The sequence below is a fragment of the Saccostrea echinata genome, unplaced genomic scaffold (assembly GCF_033153115.1).
Source record: "Saccostrea echinata isolate AGI-Se365-2 ecotype Australia unplaced genomic scaffold, CSIRO_AGI_Sech_v1 ptg000012l, whole genome shotgun sequence".
Classification (NCBI taxonomy): domain Eukaryota; kingdom Metazoa; phylum Mollusca; class Bivalvia; order Ostreida; family Ostreidae; genus Saccostrea; species Saccostrea echinata.
The window spans coordinates 10,962,694-10,990,000 of record NW_026889761.1 but is presented as its reverse complement, the minus strand read 5'-3'; the positions used below and the strand labels follow the sequence as shown (position 1 = coordinate 10,990,000).

General features: G+C 32.5%; 1 protein-coding gene across 1 annotated transcript; it reads left to right on the top strand.

Moving 5' to 3' along the window:
• The first annotated feature begins 3,634 nt into the window (after positions 1–3,634).
• Positions 3,635–6,367, top strand: LOC133184992 (uncharacterized). The gene is made up of 2 exons (XM_061320057.1): positions 3,635–3,640; positions 4,748–6,367. The coding sequence occupies exons 1-2, from the start codon at positions 3,635–3,637 to the stop codon at positions 6,365–6,367; spliced, it is 1,626 nt and encodes a 541-aa protein (XP_061176041.1).
• Positions 6,368–27,307: the final 20,940 nt, after the last annotated feature.

Below are 27,307 nucleotides of genomic sequence, written 5' to 3'. Positions count from 1 at the left end.
GTAGGGCGGGGCCACAATAGGGAATCCAAGTTTTACATTGAAATATATAAGAAAAATCTTAAAAAATCTTCTTCTCAAGAACCACTGGGCCAGAAAAGCTGAAACTTATATGGAAGCATCCTGGTGTAGTGTAGATTTTAAATTGTTCAAATCATGACTACTGGGGTAGGGCGGGGCCACAATAGGGAATCCAAGTTTTACATTGAAATATATAGGAAAAATCTTTAAAAATCTTCTTCTCAAGAACCACTGGGCCAGAAAAGCTGAAACTTATTTGGAAGCATCCTGGGGTAGTGTGGATTCTAAATTGTTCAAATCATGACCCCCGGGGGTAGGGCGGGGCCACAATAGGGAATCCAAGTTTTACATTGAAATATATAAGAAAAATCTTTAAAAATCTTCTTCTCAAGAACCACTGGGCCAGAAAAGCTGAAACTTATATATGGAAGCATCCTGGGGTAGTGTGGAATCTAAATTGTTCAAATCATGACCCCCAGGGGTAGGGCGGGGCCACAATAGGTATATTAAAAGGGGGAAATCTGGTAAAGAACAGCATGGCCAAAGTTACTCAGGTGAGCGATGTGGCCCATGGGCCTCTTGTTTATAAACTTTGTATCAATCTGTTGGGATCGGGGTCATTTTTCAACGGGGGTCAATTTTTATAGGTTTCACGTGTAGAAAATTGACCCATTTTTTCTACAAAAATTAAATTTTTTCTACGGCTGAGAGGTCATTTTTCAACGTTGAAAAATGACCCCATTTTCTAAGGGGGTCATTATTCGCCTTTCTCTCTTTTAAGTTACCCTTATTCACATACTTAGAAAAACCGTTTCAGTCATTTTCCTATCCTAAGGACATTCCATGTATACCAATCATTGTGACTTACCGATACGCGTTTCTGTAGGAATGGATACGAGATCAGAACATTAGCTGTCTCGTTTAAAGTCATCATTTCGTAAGTTCTATGGTCGATACAATGACCCTGTCAGCAAATACAATTTATCATTGAGTCAAATGCTGACTGACGTTTTTCATACTAATTGTTAGGCCATTATTTACACACTGAATTGTCGACGGATTTTTCCGTTATTTCCCGATCATGAAAAGGAGCACACGGCGGGTGTGACTGGTCGGCAGGGGATGCTCACTCCTCCATGGCACCTGATCCCACCTCTGATGTTTGGAGTCCGTGTTTGCTCTGCTTCTATTTTGTATTGTATAATGGACTTTTGAGCTTGAATACTGTTCGTTATCTCCATATATTTCATTGATCACAGCGTAATGCGCTGCCATTTTTCAATACATCAGATTTTAAACCGGTGGATATAAATCTGTATAAAAAATCATATTAATCAAATTATGTTCAACAGAATTTTAGGAAAGGTAGTTGACTATACAACATTAAGAATTTTCATTTTCTATTTTCATATAATCTGCAAAATGTCTTAATATGTCAGATGACTTCTTATAATGCATTGGTTCTATTGGTTCTTCTAATTACTGTAAGTAGTAGTAACTTAACTTCTTGAAATCACTGAGTGAGTTTAAGTGTTTGCGTTATTTAGTGCAAAGTTCCCTAAATAAAGACCATTGAATAGTAATGAGGAGATCCTTAATATTTCGAAATACTTGATACCTTTTAATTTGGTTTTCTTTTATTTAAGTTCTTTCTCTAAAGATGCTTTAAGAATTATTATACAACTAAAGCACTCAACAAGTACAAGGGTTTAAGTAATTGGAATTTTCTTTCTGATATTTTGTCACTAACATGATCATTGTATAGATTCCGTTTTATAAGGCTTTTAATTATTTAAAATGTAACGTCTGTAATACGCTTTCTGAAGCTGAATTCACTAAAGGAATACCAGTGTTAATGGACTGCCTCTATACTATATAACATTTTGACTTCAGCAGGTAACTTCATTTTCATATCCTAAGGACCAGAAAACATTTCCATGTATACCAATCATTGTGACTTACGCGTTTCTGTAGGAATGGATACGAGATCAGAACATTTGATCACAGCATAATGCGATGCCATTTTTCAACACCAGATTTCAAACCGGTGGATATAAATCTGTATAAAAAATCATATTAATCAAATAATGTTCAACAGAATTTTAGGAAAGGTAGTTGACTATACAACACTAAGAATTTTCATTTTCTATTTTCATATAATCTGTAAAATGTCTTAATATGTCAGATGACTTCTTATAATGCATTGGTTCTATTGGTTCTTCTAATTACTATAAGTAGTACTTATACTCTTTTTTTTTTATTAACACTTCACTTAGTTTTAAGTAACAAAAGAGTTAGCACATTTGTCCTTAAACAGCCCTCCCGAAACCTTACCTTGATAGTAAATTCGTCAAATAAATGTGATAAAATAATAAAAGTAGTGTATTTCTACCATATTATCTGAAATTATGATAATAACCACTGAACTGTCACTATACATCGTCCTTCGTTGTATTACTGACAGTTCGTTATTTAATGCTAACTAAATATCTTGATGCTAGAACTGCTGTTGAGAAGACATCAAATTGGACACAAAATCAAAAACTTCAAGTTACATGTTAAAGTAAAAAAAGAAATATTAGGATATGTTATAAAGTAAGAGCGTTAAAATCACAGGAAAACATTGGAAATTAGAAATCACTATTTAAAACAACTTTAGATGACTTTTGCAATTGTCATATAAATCATGAATGGTTTAACTCGATTAACAGCATATATAAGGATTAGATTTAAGTATGATAGAACTTTGAACTCGTATTGCTTGTTACACATAAAAGAAATATTTTGTCCTGTTTACGTGACACTTCAATGCCTGAATTATTGTTATTTCTGACGAATAAATTATCTAAACAATCTTCCACTTTCAATTTAAAATAATCAAAATTTGATTTGCTTAAATTTAAGTAAACACTTTAAGGATCTAATTTGCAGGGGTGGGGGGTAACGAGGAAGAAATTTTGACATTCGTTAATTTAAAAAGATGGTAACTTTTAAGATTTATCTCAGATCTACATTGACATACCGAAGGATGATCTGATTTAGTATACATAAACCCCTGATAATTCTGATGAAAATAATCATTTGTCCAATAAGGACAACAACAAAAAAAAATAAAAATAGTATAGATCTTTGTAATTTGTTTAAGTAGACCAGTGACATATTTTGAATACCTTTGGTAGACATCATTCATAGGAAGACTTTAACTGTTGTGAACTACAGAAGGAAGTTTAAATCACCATTAATTTGTTTTATCAAACACCGACATTATCCGATGAACAGGTCATTACAAACTGTGATATAGATTCTTCCTAGAGAATACAGGTAAAGAAGCTATCTTATTTAAGTTACTCATTATTTTTTCTGGAGAGTTATATAGTTCCAAAATTAATTGCTACAATAACTGAAAGGAAAAAAAATTATTGTGAGCTTTTTTGAGGCTGAAATTGATAAACTAACTCTTGTTGTATGTTAGGTGTTTAAAAGGGATTCAATTCTCCGAGAGTTTTCAAAACCATCCCCAGTCTCTTGCACAGATGAATGTGACAGACTTTGAAAATCTAGATAGAAGTAAGGACTCCTAACTCTCTTTGTTTTTCATTTGAAAATTTAATGAATGATGCAGGTTTGTCTCTTTGTGATATCCTATATCGCTTTTAGTAAATATTTAAGGAATTAATTTTCCGTTGTAAAAGAAGAAATTCTTAAATTGGTCATAATAAAACCCACTAAGAAACTTGCTATAATTATATAACCATTATTTTGAAATCGTTTACTAAATGAGGAAATTACTTTAAAATCTTTTTAAATTAATCAAAGTTTGAATCAAAGCAATTGATATCTTCGCATTTGAAAATGAAATAAACGTTACCAAAATTTGTAGCAATTATATAAATGTATTTGCTATAAAACTCAATTGCACATCCTCTTTTAAGTAGACATATGCACAAGTATATGACAATCTCTCTCTCCCCCAAATGTTAAAAGATTTTTAGAAAGAAAGTTCTACAATAATAGCAGATCATAACAGTACTCTTCTTTTATTCAATAACATATAGTAACATCTGGCAGATAAAGCGTTAAAGATTGTAGTTATTTTAAAAAAAAGTAGTAGCAACTGCTTTTTATAATGACCCTGAAAAACAAGAGTGGGTGGTTGCTTCAAATGTTCTGAAATGCTAGCAGACACAATAGGCACCAACAATAGAGACAAATCTAAATAATACAGTGCTCTACTCACCATGATCTGAAACTGATAAGCAAAATCAGTCTATTGCCTAAAATGGCCAATATAATTTTCATTCTGACAATATCAACAGACTAAACTGGGTTTTTGTCCAGTGGCAGTTTGTCAAGTATATGTATTTCTTAACGTTTTCCCTCATATTTATGAAAGTGGATAATGGAAGGATGGCAAATGGACATCAGTGGTAAGTGTAGATACTATCGACGTTTATCAGAAATCTTTTAACTAGTTTCAAATTAACTAATCAATAAAACTTCGCCTGTTATGCAAATTATCCCACGTCATTGAAGGCTTACCCAAAACAATAGATAGCGATTCCCTAGGTATTTCTGATATTCTGCAAATCTGGTACTAGTGTGTCGTGTCTTCAGCATCTTAAATGCCTTTTTTTATTTCCTAATTCTGTATTCGAGGTTTATTTTAAAATGCATTTTCCTACACAACACAAGTTAGTAATTTATTTTATTTTTATTTTTTGATTGACAGATCAAGCCATGGATCAAATACCAGATACTGCCCAACATTATATCCAGTGTGATTCAAAGTCATGCAAAAGCTACTCAAAGTTCTATTGCAATAACTGTCACCAAAAACGGTGTGAGTTATGCAGAGTTTCATGTTAAAAACAGGAAAACAAGACATCATGAAGTTGTCTTCTATCACGAGAGAAAGAGACAGGTTCCCTCAGAAAAATGCAGAATACATCAAAATGACATGATAGATGTTTATTGCTGGGATTGCCACACTCCTGTTTGTTTCATATGTTTTGCACTATACCACCTTAATCACAAACCACGTGATCTGGAAATTGTCTACAATGAAACGCTAGGAAAATGTCAGAAGGAACTGATTAACATCCGTAGAACAGTTATTCCTAAGGTTGAGAAAAATTTCAAGACTCTTACAGAGATTACAGAAAATGCCAAGAAGACAATTGAGAAGTTAAGATTATCCATGAGAAAAAAATCTGATGAGATCAAGGCCTTAGTGGACACCATTCTGAAGAAAAACCAATCCGTGCTTGACGATATAGAAAGATGCATCTTGGATGACCTGTTCATTCAAGAAAATAAAACAAAGGTTTTTAATGACTATCTTAACAAACTGTTCATTGACTATGATCGTGAATTGTCAAGAATAAAACCAACGGAACTTTCTAAATTCTATAAAAAGATCTCATCAGTTACAGAGAAGATGCCTGGGGTGACAAGACCAACACTACCAGACTTTAAACAAGGGATAATGAAAAAGGAAGAAATATCTGAACAGTTTGGTGTCATTGATATAGTCATAAAACCATTTGTGGAGGAAAAAAGCCAGACCAATTGGACACTTTCCCCTTCTGTAACACAATTAAAAGAAATTACGATCCCTGACCTTGATGTCGTCTGTCATTTATCTCCGTTACCGCCAGGAAAATTCTGGGCCAGCGACAACGAGGGAAATCTCGTACATTTTGATATGGATGGAAATATCTTAGGTAAAATATCCACTAATGTGAATAATACCACTGGTTACCACACAGTTACCACTGATGGGGAACTACTGTACATTGATGTCAATAGGAAAGCCATTAACAAAGTGGAAAATGATACGAGATCAATGTTAATCATAACCTCAGACGTCTGGGAACCAGTATCCATATACGCTTCACGTATTAATGGAGACATATTAGTGGGAATGAAGAAAGAGAAAGAAAGAAAAGTGACAAGATACATCAGCCAAGTAAAAGTCCAGGAAATCCAGAAAGATGATAAAGGACAGAACTTATATCAAAGTATTCGCTATATCACAGAAAACGTCAATGGTAACATCTGTTCATCAGATTCTGCTGCCAAAAAGGTAGTCGTGGTGACTAATTTTGGGCAGTATAGATTCTCCTATTTCGGTCACCAATCTCAGTCTGCATTCCTTCCTTATGGCTTAAGTACAAACGTACTAGGAAATATATTGGTTTGCAATGGTTATAATCTTACGGTTTCTAGTGTTCATCTCTTGGATCAGGACGGTCGGTTTCTTTCTTTCTTACTCACACCACAACAGTGTCCTCCATATCCCCGTGCTCTCTGTATTGATGATAAACACAACATTTTGATTGGACGTTGATAAAATCCACTGTCACTGCATATAAGTATCTCAGTAGATAAACAAATAAAATCTTTGAATAACATTTGTTAAACTGAGCCTTTTTTCAGTTTCAATGAAATTTACATTTCAGATCGACAATGTATCTATCGTGATCCATCAAGTACCTATCAATATATACTTAATGAAAAAAATAACATTAATATAGAAAGCGTATTCTTAAAACAAGTTGCGTCTTTATCCTTTATAGAACATTAAATATCCCTGTGTACCCTATTACGACCCAATTTTCTTCTCCTTATTTCCATTCTTATTTTCCTGTCTTATTTCTTACAATAAATTATAATATATCACAATATTATTAATATTATCACAATATGATATAATATATATATAACTGGTATTCTATGATCGATGCAATGACCTTGTCAGCAAATTCGATCAGTTTATCTTTAAGTAGAATGCTGATTGGCGTTTTTCATACTAATAGTTAGGCCATTTTTTACACACTGTCGACAGGCGATGCTTACCCCTCCATGGCGCCTGATCCCACCTCTGATGTTTTTAGAGGTCCGTGTTTATTCTGATCTCGATTTGTATTGTTTCAATGGACTTCCGAGCTTGATTATTGTTGGTTATCTCCATATTTCATGGTAAATATACAGTTGTCAAAGTGCACTCTTGTCATTAATTGTGCAATTTAAAATAAAATACACCAGAAACTGTTATTTCTTTTCGAACTTCGAATCTTATTTATTCAAAATAGTTTACTTTAGGTAATTGCAGTATACATTTCGCGTTTTTAATTTGTTTTTTGTTCATTTATGTATTCCTTATAGTTTACCCTACAAGAAATTGCTCAAAAGTAATACATGTAATAGTTTCGGGGGTAATAGAAGGTTGTACCAATTTTGCCTTTTCTGAGACAATCATCCAATCAGCATAAAATATATAAAAATAACAAAACTCTATGCAAAAATGTTTTCATTGAAATGGGAACTAGACATCAGTCGTTAACATGGTAAATTGTCTTTCCTAAAACGTTAAATTATTGATTGATTGATTGGTCATTGTTTAACGCCGATACGGCAGTATTTCAGCCATATATCGACGATCAAATGTATATATATCTTTTTTGTTTATAAAGTTATTAAACCTACTAAAATTAATTTGGAATGCATTTTCAGGTATTTGATTTCTTTTCCGATACGACTTCCATATTTGAGTAAATTTTTGATAGGAATTATATAGAAATATTGAACCTCATTACCATATTTATCAGCTAAATTTCTCACCTGCGATATTTTGGAATAAATAAATTTTAAAAGTAAAAATCATACATACATACATCTTTTATTTGAATCTTAAAAATTTTAACATTAGAAAACATATAACAAGATAAACTGAAACCCCATTGAATTCGTTTTCTTTTAAACTACATGGATTTTTTTTAAATATCTGTTTATTGATTGATTGATTGTATATTGTTTTACGTCCCATTCGAGAATTTTTCACTCATATAGAGACGTCACCATATACCGGTGAAGGGCTTCAAATTTTGACCTTTACTCGGCACTCAGGGCCATTGAGCAGTGAGGGATCTTTATCGTGCCAACGCCTGCCGTGACACGGGGCCTCGGTTTTTAAGGTCTCATCCGAAGAACCCGCAACTCTCACTTCAAAGTGCCGAGCGCATGGCGAAGGAACAGTTGCTACCTATTTTTTATCGACTTAGGTCTGTCGCGGCCGAGATTCGAACTCACGACCTCCCGATCACGGAGCGAGCGCTCTACCGACTGAGCTACCGTGAACGGTTAAATATCTGTTTAAATGATATGTGTAATCATTTAGCAAACAATCATATTACGTTGCTAAAGATAGAAAACATATTCCGTTATATTATAACATCATGAATGGGTTTGAAACCGTTTACACTTTGGAAAGACAAACCAGTATAAAACTTTATTTATTTCAAATTATCAAATGTAGTGCTCCGCATTCAAGACAAAATCAAATATAACGGTTAAGCTATGGTAATTTGATTACATGTGTTTTCGATTTTCTTTGTTTTCCCTTAGAAAATAACGTTACAAGTGACATAATGATGTAAACAATTTTTATTAGCTCACCTGAGCTGAAAGCTCAAGTGAGCTTTTCCGATTACATTTTGTCCGTCGTCAGTCTGTCTAGCTGTCTGTCTACTTGTAAGTCCGTCTGTCCGGCCGGCCATCTGTAAATATTTCACATTTTCGACTTCTTCTCCAGAACCACTGGGCCAATTTCAAACAATTTCAGACTTGCCGTATCATTGCATAAAGGGAATGCAAGTATATTAAAATTAAGAGCCACAACATCTTTTAAGAAAAGATAATTAAGAATTGGTGAAAATTTGGTGGCATCTTTTAAAAATCTTCTTCTGAAAAGCACGATAGATATGGGAGAATCCTCAGGTATTGTAGATTCAAGTTTGTTCAAACCATGACCCCTGGGACAAGGTAGGGGCCACAATGGGGAATACATTTTACATAGGAATATATAGGAAAAATCTTTTAAAATCATTTCTTGAAGAATAGCAAAGCCATGATTAGTCAAATTGTAATGAAAGTATCTTCAGGTAGTGTAGATTCAAGTTTGTTCAAATCATGACAGCCAGGGACAGCTAGGCTCTGAGAACGCCGGGATGGGGCCCGCTTCCCTTTTTCTGGGTTTAGTATTTTGCTATGGTAAATTTTCCTTTAGATGTTAGATCCCCCCCCCCCACTTTTTGATATTGTAAGGTCGAGCAATGGCAAATTCCTGGATCTAAACAATAAATTAGCCTTTTTTGTTTGTCAGGTTATTTTGGGAAGTCTCCCCCAACTTGTGTTTTTTTTTTTTTTTTTTTTTTTTTTTTTTTTTTTTTTTTTTTTTTTGGTCAGTTGAATTTTCTTTTTGGTGTCATATTTTTTGAAAGTTGCCCCCCCCCCATTTTGAAACCGCTGCTACCGGCCTGCAGGGGTAGGGATGGCGCCACATCTTTACAAATCTTTTTCTCAAGAACAACAAAGCCATGATTAGTTATATGAATGTGTAAACATCCTTAGATAGTGCCAATTCAAGTTTGTTGAAATAGCGACACCTGGAGGTAGGTTTGGGTCACAACATGGAACAAAGTTTTACATTGAAATACATCATAGAAAAATTTCTGCTAATGAAGAACAGCAGGGTCATTCTGACACAGGTGAGCTTTGTGGCCCATGGGCCTCTTGTTTTGGGGCGAATTGTTTTTCAATGCAAACATATATACATGTACTACATTTTGATTGCAATGACTTTAACATATTTAGAAACTATTCGAAGACTAATTACAATTAACTGCAGCAAGAATGGTACAATTAATGAGACCATATCCAGAAAGAAGACAAAATTCCAAGGATTCCTCAGTTCCGTCACAAAACAATGACAAATTCAAAGTTGTTCCATTCAGACCTGTTTTTGGACTGGCGTCCCTAAAAAATAATTAACCGATAACGATAATAGACATAATATCAATAGTGGTGGCTGACAAACTGTCGTTGTCTTCAGAATAACATACACCTAAATTTGAGGCAGGAAAAATCCTAATTTAACGTAATGGATTTATGTTTTTGAGGCGTATTTATCTTCATATTTATCGAATGTGCCTGTAACAAATACAGCTAAAACGCTAAAGGAGGAATCATCAGTTGTTCTTACTTTGGAGGAGTAGAATTGAATGTATTGCAATTGAACATCATAATTGAAAATGAGTATACGTCTTATTATAATGGTCATTTGGAATGAACTCAAAACTCTGTCATAATCATACTGTGGAATTATGACAAATCTTAGCAATGGTAAAACAGAAAAAAGAATTTTTTTTTCAAAAACAGTGGTACATTATATAAGTCAATCTTCAAACAAATAAAAATGTTCTTTTTCATATTTGAACAAACGAAATTTCGATAGAATGGCTTAATATTAATTAGAAAAACGATAAGTCGACTTTTGTTTTTGCTCGAAGCTCCATTTATACATCTACGATCGAGTGTAACAATAAGAATATGTTTTGGTATATATCTTCATTATTAAAATGTTAACTAAAGGGGATAACAGTGTAATCATCCCGGCTTATTTTTGGCATTTCAAGTCCTTGGAAAGCAAAGGCAAATAATAAATAAATATTCTTTATTTATCATTCACTTACTTGGTGTACCCCATTGTCTTACACACAACATTGGCAGCATTATCGGTTAGGTTCCCACACAGACTTCCCCAGCCATCTCCAAACGAAGCTTCAACAACAGAGTCGAAAGACAATCGGAAGGATATTTTACCGTCTGTAAATAAGATGGTAGTATTCTAATTGCAATCACAAACATACGTATTGCTAATAGGATTTAGATGCAGGAATATCCAGTTTTATACAAATTATGTATTGATTTAAATACAATTTCTAAAAAAAATTAGTTTATTTGAAACAAAAAGACTACGAGCTGCGAATTTAAATACAGAGGCAAATTAAATGTTCGTTAGAATTTTAAAATTAACTTTTAAAGTACAAAATAGGCTAAGAACCCTTTCTGGCCCCCTGGTTTAGGTTGTCTCTTAGCACGGCACAGCACTTTATAATCAAAGAACCTGTTGTCATCCTTGTTACAAAATGAGTATTGATTTTTAAGTGATAGCATACACAGCGATCAGAGGAAGGTCACAAAATTGGAAAATTAGTAAATTTCATTAATTTTAAACCACGTTTTGTTTAGAAAACACAGAGCACAAGCTTGCCTACCTAGCAAATTTATATATTTAATGCACCTGTGTGAGATACATCTTGTGTATGAAAATCTCAGATAGGCAAGCTTGTGCTCTATAATTTCAAAGGTGTATAGCATCATTCTCAGATTTCATGAATTTCATAAAAAATGAGGAAAATTGGTAAAATGTCCCACTCTTGTGGCCTCCGTGTACACTTTGAACTAAAATCCATGCTGCTTATAAAATAAACATTATTTAAAGTTCTTAATTGCAAGCTATCACAAATTTAACAATGTTTTCATTTTATATTAAGGTATGTCACTCGTGAAATTTGTTATATCAAGGATTTTTTGAGAAGTATATTTTGGATAAGTACTCATATAGTATGACTCAAAATCGCAGAGAAAGTGGGGGGTCAGTGTGCATCTAACTGAGCTACGGTACAATTAAGTTGACCTTTTTGCACTTAAATTGTAACTCTTTGGTTAATCACTTTAACCGTTATCATATTTTATAAGATGTAACCATGGCAATAAACATAATCTTATTTTACGTAAAATAGTATGAATAATATTTATCATTGAACAAATCATGCAAATTAATGCGCGTAAATTATTGTGTGACCTTTTTGCACTAAAAAGTATCATATTTGGGGTATTGAAAATCTAAATAGGCAATAGAATATTTTCTTGTATCAAACTTTTTACGACTTAAGTGCTGATCGGTCAAAAGTATCGAGTAGTTTAAAATAACGAAAGAAAAAGTTGGGGTCAGTGATGTAAATTTTGAAATATTGGTCAAAATATGCGATTTTCTGGCAAAAAACTGTGTAAATTTTATCTCGACTTCCTCAATATATCTTCATTTCTTGGCAATGTTTGTTGAGCGAAGGTGTAAATTTGTTATAAAAATATAAATTGAGACCTATATTTAATATTCCAGGCATATCATAACGGAAAATATTCTCTGAGTAAAAGTATGTGAGGCTAAAGTTCCAAGATATTAAATTTAATAAATGTGTAGATTTGCAGAATTTTCTGCTAAATATCCTTCCGCCACAAGAAATAGTCCCTTATAAATCTTGCTTCTTTGTGAATTTTTGAGCAGATTTTTAATTGAATGTTGAACATTTTACATTGTTTAATTTAAATATGTTATAAAGATTGAATTGTAATAAATAGTTTTTAAGTAAGAGGTTCTGACTGAAATTTTTTAAAAGGCTGACGAGTGACATACCTTAATATATCAAATAAGGGGCCAAATTCGGCCATTACCATACTTTGTCCTTTAAACATTTTCAAATGTAAAAAACAGGACCGGAGTGTAAGGACCAAATATTAATTTCATTACCACCAGCTGGTCGTGTTTAGATTATAATGGTCTTGATGTAAAATAAAATATGAAAATAATATTTCTTTTATCATTTTTATGAGAAGTATATTTGTTTGCCGATCGTGTAATATATTCTACGAACATGGCAATTTAACTAATGATTGAACACAAAATAAACATACTTTACTTCTAGCCATTATATTATCTTAATCAATGTAGAATAGTATGGTTATTCTTAAAGGGATGTTTGGTGTTGAATCTTATCTTTTTTGTATAAAAAAATCCATAGTTAATTATTCCCAGGGATGTTTCAAAGAAGACCTCAGTCTTACCGCAAGACACTCCGACATCCTCTGTGTGATTACAATTGTGTTGTCCGATAGAACTATGGGGACAGTCAAAGATTGTGGTTTCATTTCCCAGGCATTCGACATCATCCAAAAGAATGGGACCAGATCCGTCGGCGACAATAGGTGACGGATATACTACAGCTGTTAACCTGTGCAATTTTAAAAGTCATTTTTTTTTTTACACTTTATCCAACCATTCCTCAAATTAAAAGTTAAGGCTTTTTTATATCATAGACAACTGTTTCTTCAATAAAAATGAAACTTGGAAGTTTTCCTATCTTGTGATTGATCATCAACAAAATTACTTTTTTGAAAAAAAAAAGACTCTACACATGAGTACTCTGAGGTTGATATTAAAAGGATGCTAGAGTTCCTCATTGACAACATCTATGTAGTCTTTGAAAACCGGGCTTTTTAACAATCTGTTGAATACCGATGGGCACTGGCTGTGCTCTTTTATAAGCCGACCTGTTTTTATGCTCTTATGAAGCAGAATTTATTCAAAAACTTCTGCATGAAAAGAAGAAAACACTTGCTGTGCCCTCGACGATGTTTTATTAATTAACAATTAGTTACTTCCATCCATGTGTCGATTCGATATATCCCATTGAACTCGAAATAAAAGACACCACAGAGTCTGCTACATCTGTTTCATATATATGGATGTTTTACTCACTACAAACGATAGGGGCCAACTAAAAACTAAAGTGTATGAAAAACGAGATGATTTCAGCTTTCCCATCGTAAAATTCCCTTTTTATGTAGTATTATTTCACTATCACCTGCATATGGCGTTTATGTCTCCCAACTTTTTCAATACGCAAGAGCTTGCTCTGAGTACCATTAATTTCTAAACCGAGGCAGGCTACGGATAAATAAGTTGATATTACAGGGATTTCAAAAACCTCGTTGAAAGTCAGTATTTCCTGTAGAATATGGTCGTAAAATAATGACCTTATTCGCAAAAACAACATGTCATTATCTTTTATTTTTACTGACATTTCACACCAATTGTTAGGTCTTTGTTTTTGTACTTAGTTTTGCTACGTATTACTCCGTCTACCTGATCAATAAATAGGGCTCACGGCGGGTGTGACCGGTCGACAGGGGATACTTACTCCTTCCAAGCAACTGACCCAACCTCTCCAGGGACCCGTGTTTTATGCCCTACTCACAGATTTGTATTGTTTGTAGGGTTTTTAAGATCGATCACTGTTCTTTGTCTTCACCTAATTCATTCAGATTAACGTTTATCTACTTATAATATAAACATACTATTTAAATGTATATATATACATGTATATATATTCTCATCATAATTAAAATATCAATATACAAAATACAATAAAATTCAAGACTAGTCTATTTGTACATAAATATTATGGAAAGGAAAGGAGAACATGTACCATGGGTAGCCAAGTGATCGGCAAACAACTTTTGCACTGAGAGTATCAAAATAATCGTCACAAACAGTGCCCCAATTTCCATTATGTAAAATCTCCAGCCTTCCAGTCCCTGCTTTGTCTCCAACAAGTCTAACATCTTTAAAATTAATGAGAATTACACATGAGCATGTCAAGGAAATACAGATTTCAGAATGTGTAGACTAGTTACACGTGTAGCTTTAAAATGGCTGATGATTCGGAAAGAGAAAAAAAAATAAATCAAAGAAATCTTACTTTGACTTGGTGTGATACATTGTAGTGAGTCTGAAAATTTGAAAAAGGAAGAGTGAATAATTATAGATAGGTATGATTTTTGCATTTCACCCAGGTATGGAATTTTTCAATAAATTCTGTTTAACTAACCCTATTTCATAAACACATACTACTTATTTTGTATACATTGAATAACAATAAAGTGGTGGATTTTTAATTCACATCGAAAAATTTTAAACAAATAAATTTCAGTCTACAGTCATTTTAATTTTTTTTTAAAGAATAGTTAAAAAAATGCATAAGGATGCAAACTATCAAAAAGAACTACTAGTATATTAGATGAAAACATTTAACAAAACTTTTGTAGAACCTTGAAAAGGTACCTTTTTTGAATACACTCCATCCATTTTCTACTCTAAAAGTATTTTCGTAATGCTCGGGACAAGGGTGCAAAATACATTTGTCCGTAACGGTATTGAATCCGTAAGTTGCGCAACTATTCTGCGATTGACACTTCATCCCACAATGTACAGCTGAACTAACGTTATAATATCCGATACCTTGGATATCTAATGCTTTATCTTTATACTCCACTATTTCTGTGAAGTTTTCTGATATCATCTGGGTATTCAATTGTGGAAGAAAACAAGACATTGCTAATACTTCTAAAAGTATCATTGTATTCAGAAAGCTCACTTAATTCCTGCAAATATTCTATGCAATCTTAAAAACACATCATTGTTAAGTTTTTAATCAAAAGCATTATTTAGCTCTCTTATCCTTAAGTGTTGCATATTGGAAATTTAATGCATTATATACATTTAGAAACAAATAAATTGATTTTCATAATATTCTTTGATATTTATTTTACTGATTTTATGACATTGTCTATGATGTAATATAGGTCTTTGATAGCACGAGGGGAGAAGCTTGTTTTTGCCATTAGCTTTTAAGTAAATCAATTTTGAAATATCATATTACACGCTCTGTTAAAGGTTAAATTCTAACATTTAAAATTTTAAATAATGCCCACACATTTTTTTCAAATAATTTATTGGTGGATAAATCAATAGAAAAATATTGCTGAAAGTATCGACTGTCAATAAAAAAAATTATTCTGTTTAGTTGATTTATTTTCCTAATGTGTTTTCAAATGGAAAGTTTTAAAATCATAATAAATCACAACAAATAAATACTGATTCATTCTTAAAAGATTTCCATCTTTTCACATGGAAACTTGAGATACTCCACTTCTTAAACATTTTCTCGCGAAATCTTTGGAAGCAAAACATATAACATAAGATTCTATTTAGCAACAACCAAAAACTATCTTTATAGCTCACTTCTTTTAATACTTGTGTAAGAATTCGAATGCTGGTACTAGAAATATATCGATTAGGACAGGTGAAAGAAAGTAAACTACTAGGACTATTCAGAATTAATAAAATTTACAATTATTAAGAAATAGTAACATATTCCGTTAAAATCAGAATAATAAACATGTATCTTAAGATACATTACATCATCGCTAAATCATGTCATTTGAATTAGATCCATTGATTTCACAAAGGTAAAACTCGGAATGAGATACGAAAACGTTCACAAAAAAAAGTCCACGAACGTTGATCAATATCATAATTCGTATTAATTCTCTAAACAATCCAAATCGAGCATGTCGAGAACAGGAGCAAAAATACAGACCCCTGGAAACGTGAGAGGTGGGATGAAGTGAAGTATAAGGAGTAAGGATTCCAAGATAAAAGAGTTTCTAAAGATGTTTATATAGTATTTCGGTCGCTAAATTGCAATATGTAAGTCATGAAATTCTACAGAAACTTTTGAGGATAATATACTTCAAGTTTGTGTCCATACCCTTTTATTCATTCTTAATTAATACCTCTTATTTCTATGCATGGACACTAACAAAGGACTACAAGTATGATTTGGATAAATCAAATATCTAAATATTGAAAGTCAGGAAAGAAAAGGATACGGTTTCAAAACAAACCTAGCACTGTAATTTTCTTTCATGTAAAATTATTGTGAGAAATTAAAACATGCTTTTCTGTTGAAAAATTAGAAATTTGATACATCAATGAAATTTTATTTCCAGAACGTCCTCCTTTATGCCATATTCTTTCATGACTTATCACATTCATATATTCAAAAATATGTAAGCCATTTTCAAAACGTTTTGAAAATATCAAATTTTTAAAGCATATTAAAGATTAAACCGTGCCTATTTCTTTTTTTAATCAAATTATACTACAAATCTAACAAGCTAAACAAAAAGAGGTACAATGGTTATTCTTAAAAAAATTCAAAGTGAAGGAGAATTCAAATGCTTCCATGTACAGCATGTGCTCGTATTTATGTTTATCAATTTATCAATCAATCTTATTGACCATCTTTGACAAGTTGAATTGTATTCAAAGTGTAAAGTATTTACATTTCGACCAAGCAGTATTGTAATTTTTCGTTGGCTACTTCATCGGTATTATTATCGAAAGATCTTGCATTTTAAGTACATTCCTTGTATTAAATTGTGCATTGCATTGAAATGCCATATTTTGATTTATGTGTTTTCATAAATCTACAAGAAAAAAAAATCTACAATTCTTTTAATTATACAAATGAATCTAACTTGCCGCAATAGTGACTTTATCAAGAATGTTAAAAAAAACTGTGGTTTTACGCAAATGAATTCAGTTTTTTCTTCCGAGTGCTAATAGAAACACAATTGTTGTCTGATGTTAATTTTTGGGAAACGTGCCTCTACTCGAACAGCATCCTCACAACGTCAGGGGTTCTGAGCCCACTACTGGTCGTCGGAATCAGGACTAGTACTCCTGACGTTATGATTTCCAGACAGATTCTTGTTAGCCTTATGTCTCCGCCATGCTGAGCAGCGGAAAAAAATCAAGTATTTAAATTTATTCATTCGGTTTGACTGCTCTATGATAAACAAGAGATGTTTGTGAAACACTTATCCCCCCCCCCCAATAATTGGATTTTTTCTAAGTCCAAGGGGCATAACTCTGTCAAAAATCGCTCGATCGTACCCAAAACAGAACTTGACCTAGATATTTTTATGATAAATCTGTATACCAAATTTCATTTCAGTATGTGCAACCTCTGCAAAGAAAATGAACGGAAACTGCAAATAATTAGATTTTTCTAAGTCCAAGGGGCATAACTCTGTCAAAATTGCTCGATCGTACCCAAATCAGAATTTGAACTTGATCTAGATATTCTTATGATAAATCTGTATACCAAATTTCATTTCAGTATGTGCAACCTCTGCGAAGAAAATGAACGGAAACTGTTGGTGGACCAACAGACACACAGACAGACCGACCGACAGACAGCAGCAAAGCAATATGCCCTTCCTTCTTCGAAAGAGGGCATAAAACTAGTCTAAAAATCCTTCCATAGTCTTTGTTTCGCTTGGAATCGACTTAACATTCCGTTTCTGGAAAACAAGTTACTTAAACGTCCGTTGGTTGCACATATTTGAAATACATTCTCTTTAGAGAAGTGGACAGGCTTTTTACATCCACTTCTCTTTGCAAGCCTTCATGTTTTATTCTGGAAAACGTATAAATTTAGAACCGGTGACGGCCTACACTTCAACTGACATTTCGACTCAAATATGTCTGAATGTATGTAATAGGCGTGTTACATAAAAAATTTTAACATAAATAAACACAATTGTCACAAGAAAACCAACCTTTACGAGTTATTAATCCATTTTCACAAGTTTTCCATCTCGGATTTCAATTATGAGCAAATAACTGTTGAAGGATTAAAAAAAACTCTAATTCGGATAAAATTGGAAATATTTTTGCAAAGTGATAATGAAGCAGTAGAAATCGTCTATTATATTTAATTTAACGAGGCATTATTTTCTCAAGTTTCGTTCAAATTCTTTTCATTTTTGTTTTAAATCTTTTTCTCGTTTCTCGGGAAAGGTAGAATTAATACTGTTTAAGAATAAAGAAAAGATTTTTTAGTATTAAAAGAAAGGAAATAATGTAGTATATTTTAAGCTCAAATTTATATTTTTATTATATTATAATAGTAAAAATAAATATAAGAAATAATCTATATTTTGAATGATATGCCTAATCAAAAGTGAATTGTCAAAATCTTTTTTTGAACATCAAAATGCGTCTTCGCCAATTTTTTCCAAATAATCCGACTTAGAATTTTCATTTTTTTTTTTCTTATATGCTGTGGTAGATAAGCATTAGTTTGAATCCGGGATGGAGAAATTATGAAAATGGATTATCAATTCGTAAAAGTTGGTTTTCTTGTGACAATTGTGTTTATTTATGTTAAAATTGTTTATGTAACACGTCTATTACATACATTCATATTTGAGTCGAAACGTCAGTTGAAGTGTAGGCCGTCACCGGTTCTAAACTTATACGTTTTTCAGAATCAAAACATGAAGGCTTGCGAAGAAAATTGGATGTGGGCGAAAGCCTGTCCATTTCTCTAAAGAGAATAATTTGAAATATTGCTTTGATACTAAGAGCAAAGTGTATTATTATTAAAGACAAATGCAACTCCCTTTTCGTCTATAAGAAAGTTGACCAATCGATAAAGCCTAGTAGTAGGGCGTGATCGGGAGGACCAGGTTTGATTCTCGTACCCGGCGCTACGTAAAATCTAAGACGTATAACATAGTAGTGACTGTTCCTTCGCCAAGCGCCCGGTATTAGAAGTGCAAGTCATGGGTCTTTCAGATATGATCTTTAAAACGTACGTAAGTCCTGTGTCACGGTAGGCGTTGGCACGATCTTCACTGTTCAATGGCCCTGAGTACCGAGTATAAGTCTAAATTTGAAGTCCTTCTCTGGTATTTGGTGACGTCTCATATAGATTCTCGCAATGGACATAAAACCAATCAATCATTCTAAGAATGTTGCGAGTTGAATACCATCAATCATCTTTTTTTTCTTAAATTCAAATGAAATTTGGATTATTTTGTGGAAAAACTATGAAAAGAATGACAAAATGGCTAATTGATTTAAAGTATAAACATTGAAGTAAAATGGTTTGCAATATTGAATGTTCAAGAACATGCACTACTTATAACTTATTAACATTACAATAGAAGTTGGTCTATAAATAATGGTGTCAAATTTGTTAGAAACTTCAAAAAATAAAACCAAGTAGGTACAGTACATTACAGGACACTGGATAAAAAGGTAATCTTTATGAGCTTTAAATTAGTGTTAATTAATAAGTGAAAATATGAATATACCAATATTTATTTATCCCTTAAATTACCTAAACATGTCCATGTAAATACACCACAACACAACAGGCAAAGCAGAATATTCCATAAACTCTGTGCATGGAATCTATTCGAAGTTGTGTTAAGTGATCACTATCGTTTGTCAATCTGTTACAAAATTTCTGGGCTATGACTCAATGGACTCAAGCTTTAATCATTATTTTGTCATGCAGGACCTAAAAGTGTGTTGTTCTTATATTTTAAGGTCAATTGCAATGTGATGTTGGAATCGTATCTGATCAATAAGTCTGTAACCTTTGAGAAAGACTGCATTAACAATATGTTATGGTTCCTGCAGAGAAGGCTTGTAACAATATCATCTTTCTTTGTAAGGCTCATTATTATAACTTTTAGAAGAACTTGTTTTAATTCTACGTCTGGAAATCCAACTTAAACTCACAGTTCACTTTCTGAAGAGGAAAGTCTTCAAAATCACAGTTCAATCTTTATAACTTTAAACATTGCAGTCAAAGTTCTGCGAGTTCTGTCTACCCAACTTATAATATATTCCTAAATATACATATCCTTACAAAGACACATTGCCGGGTCCAGCAAATGTTCTACTAAACCCCTATCTTCACTCCTCACAAAAACATTAACTCCTATAAAGGAGAAATTTCAGACATATTATGCTACAGTTATTCTAATGGTGGTGTAAATCAGATGTGGATTCTCAGAAATTCCAAAGAAGTTCTAGAAAATTTAAAATCACCATTTTTTTCAAGCCATCAAAACGTACGACTTTCCTACATTTTATGCAACCATTCCTCGCGATAAATTAAAAACTAAGCTTTTTTGATATTATAGACAACTGCTTCTTCAATAGAAACGGAACTCGGAAATTTCATATCTTGTGATTGGTCATCAACTGAATTGCTTTTTCCGAAAAATCACTCTGACTCTACACTCTACCCATTGTCAGTCCTTTGTTTTTGTACTAAAATTGACTACAGAATATTCTGTCTACCTGATCAATACATATGGCTTACGGCGGATTTGGCCGATCGGCAGGGGATGTTTTCTCCTCCTAGGCACCTGATCCCACCTCTGGAATGTCCGGGGGCTCGTGTTTTATGCCCTGTTCACAGATTTGTATTGTTTGTAGATTTTTTGAGATCGATCACCGTTCGTTATCTTCACCTGTTTTAGGATCCTGTAGTCAATGACCTAAAAAAGTGTCATGATCTTTACTCGAGTTCACATCTCACAAGATAAGGTCTTTGGGCAATGAGATGTTGAAAATAAATATGTTAAGATAAAACTTATTGAGAATTGAACTACGTAACCATTTTCTTTATGGTAAAAAAAAATAATTATAAAGAAAAATAGCAATTTTTGTCGAAATATTCAATGAAAATTCGTAGTTTATATTTATAGTATTTATAACAGTTTTGTATATATGCAAGAATATTATCAAATATAATCAGAGTGTAATATACACAGCAAAAATGTATTTTTATCATCAAACCTAAATATTCTTACCCATTTGTGAGCAAGATTGGAAACTGACCGGAGGAGAGAGGACTATAGCTTCTAAACATGTAACAGATTGAACATATGAAAATATAAGGATGTTCTTTCTTATTTAATCAACATTTGATAATGTATAACATGTATAATGAATAGTGCAATAGACATTAGCTACATATCTACATGTATCTTATTTAATTAACAATTTGCAATGTATAACAAATGTGCAATAAGCATTCACTACATGAATCCTATATAACCAACAGTTTATAAATGTATAATGAATTGTGCAATAGGCATTAACTACATGTCTACATATATCTTATTTAACTAACATTTTGTAATGTATAATGAAATTTGCAATAGGTACATGTATAATTAACTACATGACTTTGTATGCACGCCGTTCTTTACTTATAAGGAACCAAATCAAATTTCAATGAAGATTTTATATTCATTGTAAATGATATTAAATACAATATTTTGATCAAAGAATTATGCAAACAAACTTTGATTTGTGAAATGTCTTCCTGTCGAACAGAATTCGTTGAATAATACCACATCGTATTTTCTCGTGTACGTAAATCAATGAATTATTAATGAACGTGGCCACCATCGAATATTTATTTCACAATTAAAATTGTCATATTTTTGTATGTTAAATACTAGTACGTTAATATCCTTTTTTTTTTGGTCATATTGGTATATAATATATCACTTCTAATCAATCGACGCCCATAGATTGTAATAAGATTTATGATTATACTTTATTGCTTTTGTTTTAAATAGAGACGGGGAAGAAGACGATAAATAGAAATCACCAGAGAGACTTCAGAAACATACCAGTAGCTGGTGATACTTATTACAATTTGCCAGGCATTTTCTTCCTATGTTTTAAACACATCTGCGTGTTGTCTAAATTCCCTCAGAGCTTACCAGTATATGTCAAGAAAGACACGTGTAATAATCAACTTTTTGTGATATTGAATAATTGGACGAGTGAAAATTAGAATCCTGCAAAAAATGAGAGGTTCTTCTATTTGAAGTGTAGTATTTGCATTTCAGGAATAAAATATAGCAAAGAATAAACATCGTATAGTTGTTTAAGAAGAAAATCATGAAATTGTAAAAGTATTACAGCCTTATTTTCTGTAGTTTTTAACTCACCTCAACTGTTCGTTTGACTTTTATGTATTTCTTTGATTTAAATTCTGTATATATTTTTATGTTTCTTTTCTTTCATCTTTAAAAAAATAAATTAGACCTGTTTTTTTAATAGTAACAGGTCAGAATAAATTTGACATTTGTCAAACTTGTGAACAATTATTTATGTAGGCAGCCTACCATCGATCACAGGTTGACACTGTGATCGGTCTGGCGATTTCATCCTTTATCACACAGAAAGAGTTTTCGTAATCCCTCTGTGAAGTCTGTGGTTATCTATAGTAAGATACTTATCGTGTTATGGAAGAACTGGACACCTGTTTGAATCACTATGGATACGCTTGGTCGGTTAACAGTAAGTAACAAATTTCCAGCCTAATTTACTTTTCATGTTGATGATTTTAAGTGATACACTTACTTACTAGTATTTTCTGAAAGCGACCAAAACAATTTAAGGGCTTATATTTCTTATTTTTACACTGTTATCAAAATAAGAGAATTTTTAAGAAATCAAATTTCACGATATTAGCTTTCAATTAAGTTACTGAAACAATTTATGTCATTCCTTTATTTTCACAGAATTAAATTCAAAATATAAAAACCTTGTCATGGATTTATATAGCTAGGTGTCCATGAAAGAAATGATATCTCGCCAAAATTTTACTGAAGTCGCACCAAATTTTATTTACAAATGGGATTCCTGTTTCACATATATATTGAACTTTTGTTCAAAGCAGAAATATTATTTAAAAGCCAATATTAGACGTGGTGCTCATAAAATGGTTTCTTCTAAAGTTGTTTTCCCCCATAAACCATGGAACATTATTCAAATTAATCAGTGTATGTATGCTTAATTCTTAACTCTCTCTCTCTCGTTTTGTTTTCCTTTTTTTTTGTGCTGTGTGAGTAAGCGAAAATTGATTTATTGTTACGCCTCCCCATTACTGGTTTTTCAACCAACGTTGATGATGAGTAATAAACTTCTACAGAAATTAGAAATCGTAAACATTTAAGATAATATTCTTTAAGTTTTTTTTTTAATTTCGAAGAAAAAAAAATTTACCTCCATATCTGATACAGAAGAAATATTAGTCTTTTTATATATTTACTTATCAATTTTGATCTTCATTATTTTCATCACCTGTGAACAACTAAGTGTTAAAATTAAGCGCACAATTAATAGCTGTACCAAACGAGTAGATATCACCTTTAAGTGGAAAAAAAGAAAGAAAAATTCAAAACAAAAGTGGATTGAAAGGCGTAAACTTCCTCTCTGTTTATTATTGCAAACATTTATTTATTAAGCTATACCACCAGTTTGATATATATATATATATATATATATATATATATATATATATATATATATATATATATATATATATATATATATATATATAAGCACCTATGATTTCTATAAATGGAATGGGTTTCAAGCACTAACAGTATTTTTTTTTAATCGGTCAAATGTAAATGTATTAAAAAACAAAAACAAATGCATGCTTTCGTTATTCTTCAGCCTAGATAATGGAATTAAACATATTGGGTATACCGTTGTCAATACCAGCAGTTCTTTGCGGCGAATCAATACCACGCATATAAGCAATAAAAATGCATTAATATTTACATTTAAGTGGTTAAGCTTTTAAATTTCAAATTGTTAAATCTATTATAGTGATGATATGTTAAGGAAAAATAAAATTTCATCATCAGACAGATGAAGGAAACTTTGGCATTCAATGATGAATAAACAAAATAAATAGCTAATATCTATACAACAATACAGTCAATGTTTACATAGCAAGATTTTCTGCAAATGTCATGAAAACTTTTCAAACTTGTTTAAGGTAAAGGGTTATTTGGAAACACAAAGAGATCAATGAAACAAGAGGCTCATGGGCCACAACGTTCACATGTGTCACTTTGACCCTGTTGTTCTGCATCAGTTTTGTTTTTGTTATTTTTATCAATATGCATGTATTCCTGTGTAAAAATTTTGATTGCCTTTGTGGCCCACCATTTATACAGAGGCAGTAATTTGGACAAAAATTAATCATAGATCTGCACTACCAAGAGATGCTTTCACATTAATGGCTCTGCTGTTCTTGAGAAGAGTTTTAAAATTTTCCCTATATAATCCCTATTGTGGCCCCACCCTTCCCCTGTGGGTCATGATCTGAACAATTTAAAATCTACACTATCTTAGGACGTTTCCACGTAAGTTTCAGTTTTTCTGGCACAATGGTTCATGAGAAGATTTTTTAAAAGATTTTTCCAATACATTTCAATGTAAAACTTTGATACCCAGTTGGGGCTCTCCCTACCCTCGGGGGCCATGATTTGAACAATTTAGAATCTACACTACCTCAAAAGGTTTGATACTAAGTTTCAGCTTTTCTGGCCTGGTGGTTTTTGAGAAGATTTTTTAATGACTCCACCCTATTTTTGCCTTTTCTTGATTATCTCCCCATGGACGGGGCTTGACCCTTCACGTTAACAATTTACAGTCCCCTTTACTTACAGTGTAGGAATGCTTTGTATCAACTTTGGTTACATTTGGCACAGTGGTTCTTGAAAAGAAGTTAAAAATGTGAACATTTTACAGACGGACGGACAGAAAGACAGCAAGACGGACGGACGCCGGACCATGGATGATTAGAAAAGCTCACTTGAGTTTTCAGCTCAGGTGAGTTAATAAAAATGGAATCAAATTAAAATCTAAAGCAATAAAACACAATATACATGTACATCTATACTAGACATACATGTATCCTTTTTTTAATAACTTAAAGCCATCTCTATGAAAGATTTTCAGAAATTCAAATGTCAACGCACTGTTTCATGGCTCGTCCATCAATGTACAACGTACCGATCAGTAATACAACATTTTACGTACTTGCAACCATTTAATATGAACAATTTAAAGACATATATAAAATATCAACAGAAGCAAAAATATGATATAAAATAAGAAATTTTTATTGATATATATAATTATTCTACATTCCACTGGATGTAGAAAATCTAAATTAAGTCTCATCTAATTTAATACAGATAAACATGCTAAAATCCATCCAAATTTTGAAGGATTAGTTGATTTTTAACAAACTTTAAATTTATTTTTACAGATTGTTCAACAAAAAACGATCCATAAGCTTGATGGGATATGAGAGCACGGAACATCTTATTCTGTACCGCTGTTCTTGTGTTTGTTCAGAATTTATCAGTAGGTTACAATATATCGAGGAACCCATCAGTAGCCGAAGTTTATCACGTCTTCCGCCGACCTTTACCAAACCCCGCCATGAGACAAGGTACGCCAAAACTAAGGAGGAACAGAAAGTGTCTGGAAACGTGCGGTGATAAATACTTTATATGCAGTGTTGAAAACTGTTCTGATGATGACGAGGCTTGCAATCAGTATTGCACTAGTGTGTTTCGTTATTGTTTTAAAACGTGCAGCCTTCAGTCACCAGTTCCAAATCCCCTACAAGCTCTTCCAATCATGCGCCATAGTACCACGAGTAATGACGCCATCAGTTTAACAACAGGAACTTGGATTTTTGATGAAAAGTTATACCAAAAAATGCACAAATCAAATACTACTGTAATGAAAAGTGATTTAAGCAAGGATTCTTCCAACAACACAGTGTCAAATGATGTTTTTGCTTTACAGAACCCAATCAGGGTAAACAGCTAGTGTTAGGTACAATTTATAAAATAAAGATCTCTGTGTATGCTGAAATAGTGTTATTTTCAATTTATCAATAAAAATTTTTAAAAACTCAACCCATCGTTTTTATTTATATCAATATTAATCTGACAGAGACGTGGTTCCTTCAAACGTAAAAACTGGTCGTTGATGCTTGATCACGACGTCGTCTGTACGTTTATTTGACGTTGACCAGCTATTTAGAGGTAAGTGTGAAGGGTGACGATAATAAACAGTAATTAATCTCATAATCCAGTTCACAAAACAAATCGTGAATAAGGCAAAAACGTGGACCCCCGGAAATTCCAGAGGAGGGATTAAGTGCCGCCGTAAGCCTTATCTGTTGATCAGGTGGACGGAGTATTCCGTTGTAATATATATTTCAATTTAAAGCAATGGCCTTACAAGCTGACTGTAAACGGGGTTGTTGAAATCCTTGTAACATCAACTCATTTGTCAGTAGCTTGCCTCGGTTTAAAAATTGATTGTATTCACAGCACGCTCTTGAGTATGGAATAAATTTGAAGACATAAACAACATATGCAGGTGATTTGGAATATTGCTACATAAATAATGGAAGTTGACGATGGAAAAACTGAATTCATCTCTTTTGTCATACAGTTTAGTTATTAGTTGGCCCTTATCGTCTATAGTCAGTAATTAACATTAAAATATGAAACAGATGTAGCAGATTCTGTAGTGTCTTTTATTTCGAGTATACTGGGATATATTGAGTCGACAAATGAATAAAAGTTACTATTGTTAATTGATAAAACATGTAAAACGTCGATACATCTAAATCTTGAGTTGAAGGCCACAGAAAGAGCTTTGTTCTCCTCGTGAAGAAGTTACTGAATAAATTCTGCTTCACAGAAATATAAAAACAGGTCGGCAAATAAAGGAGAATTATTTGTGCCCCTCGAAATTCCAACAGACTGTTGGAAGACCTGGCTCCAAGACCATACACTGAGAACAGACTTAAGTCAAAATCTTAAATCAAAATAATTTTTAAAATGATTTTGATAATGAAATAAACTTTTGTCCACGTGTATGGATGTTTGTAATATATACACCAGCAAAATTTCATGCACATAAATTAATTAGAACTCAAGATATTTAAAATCAAAATTAAGTCTGTTCTCAGTTTATGGTCTTGAGGCCTGGTCTCCAAAGTCTACAGATATTGTGAATGAGGACCTCCATCGTCTATTAAAT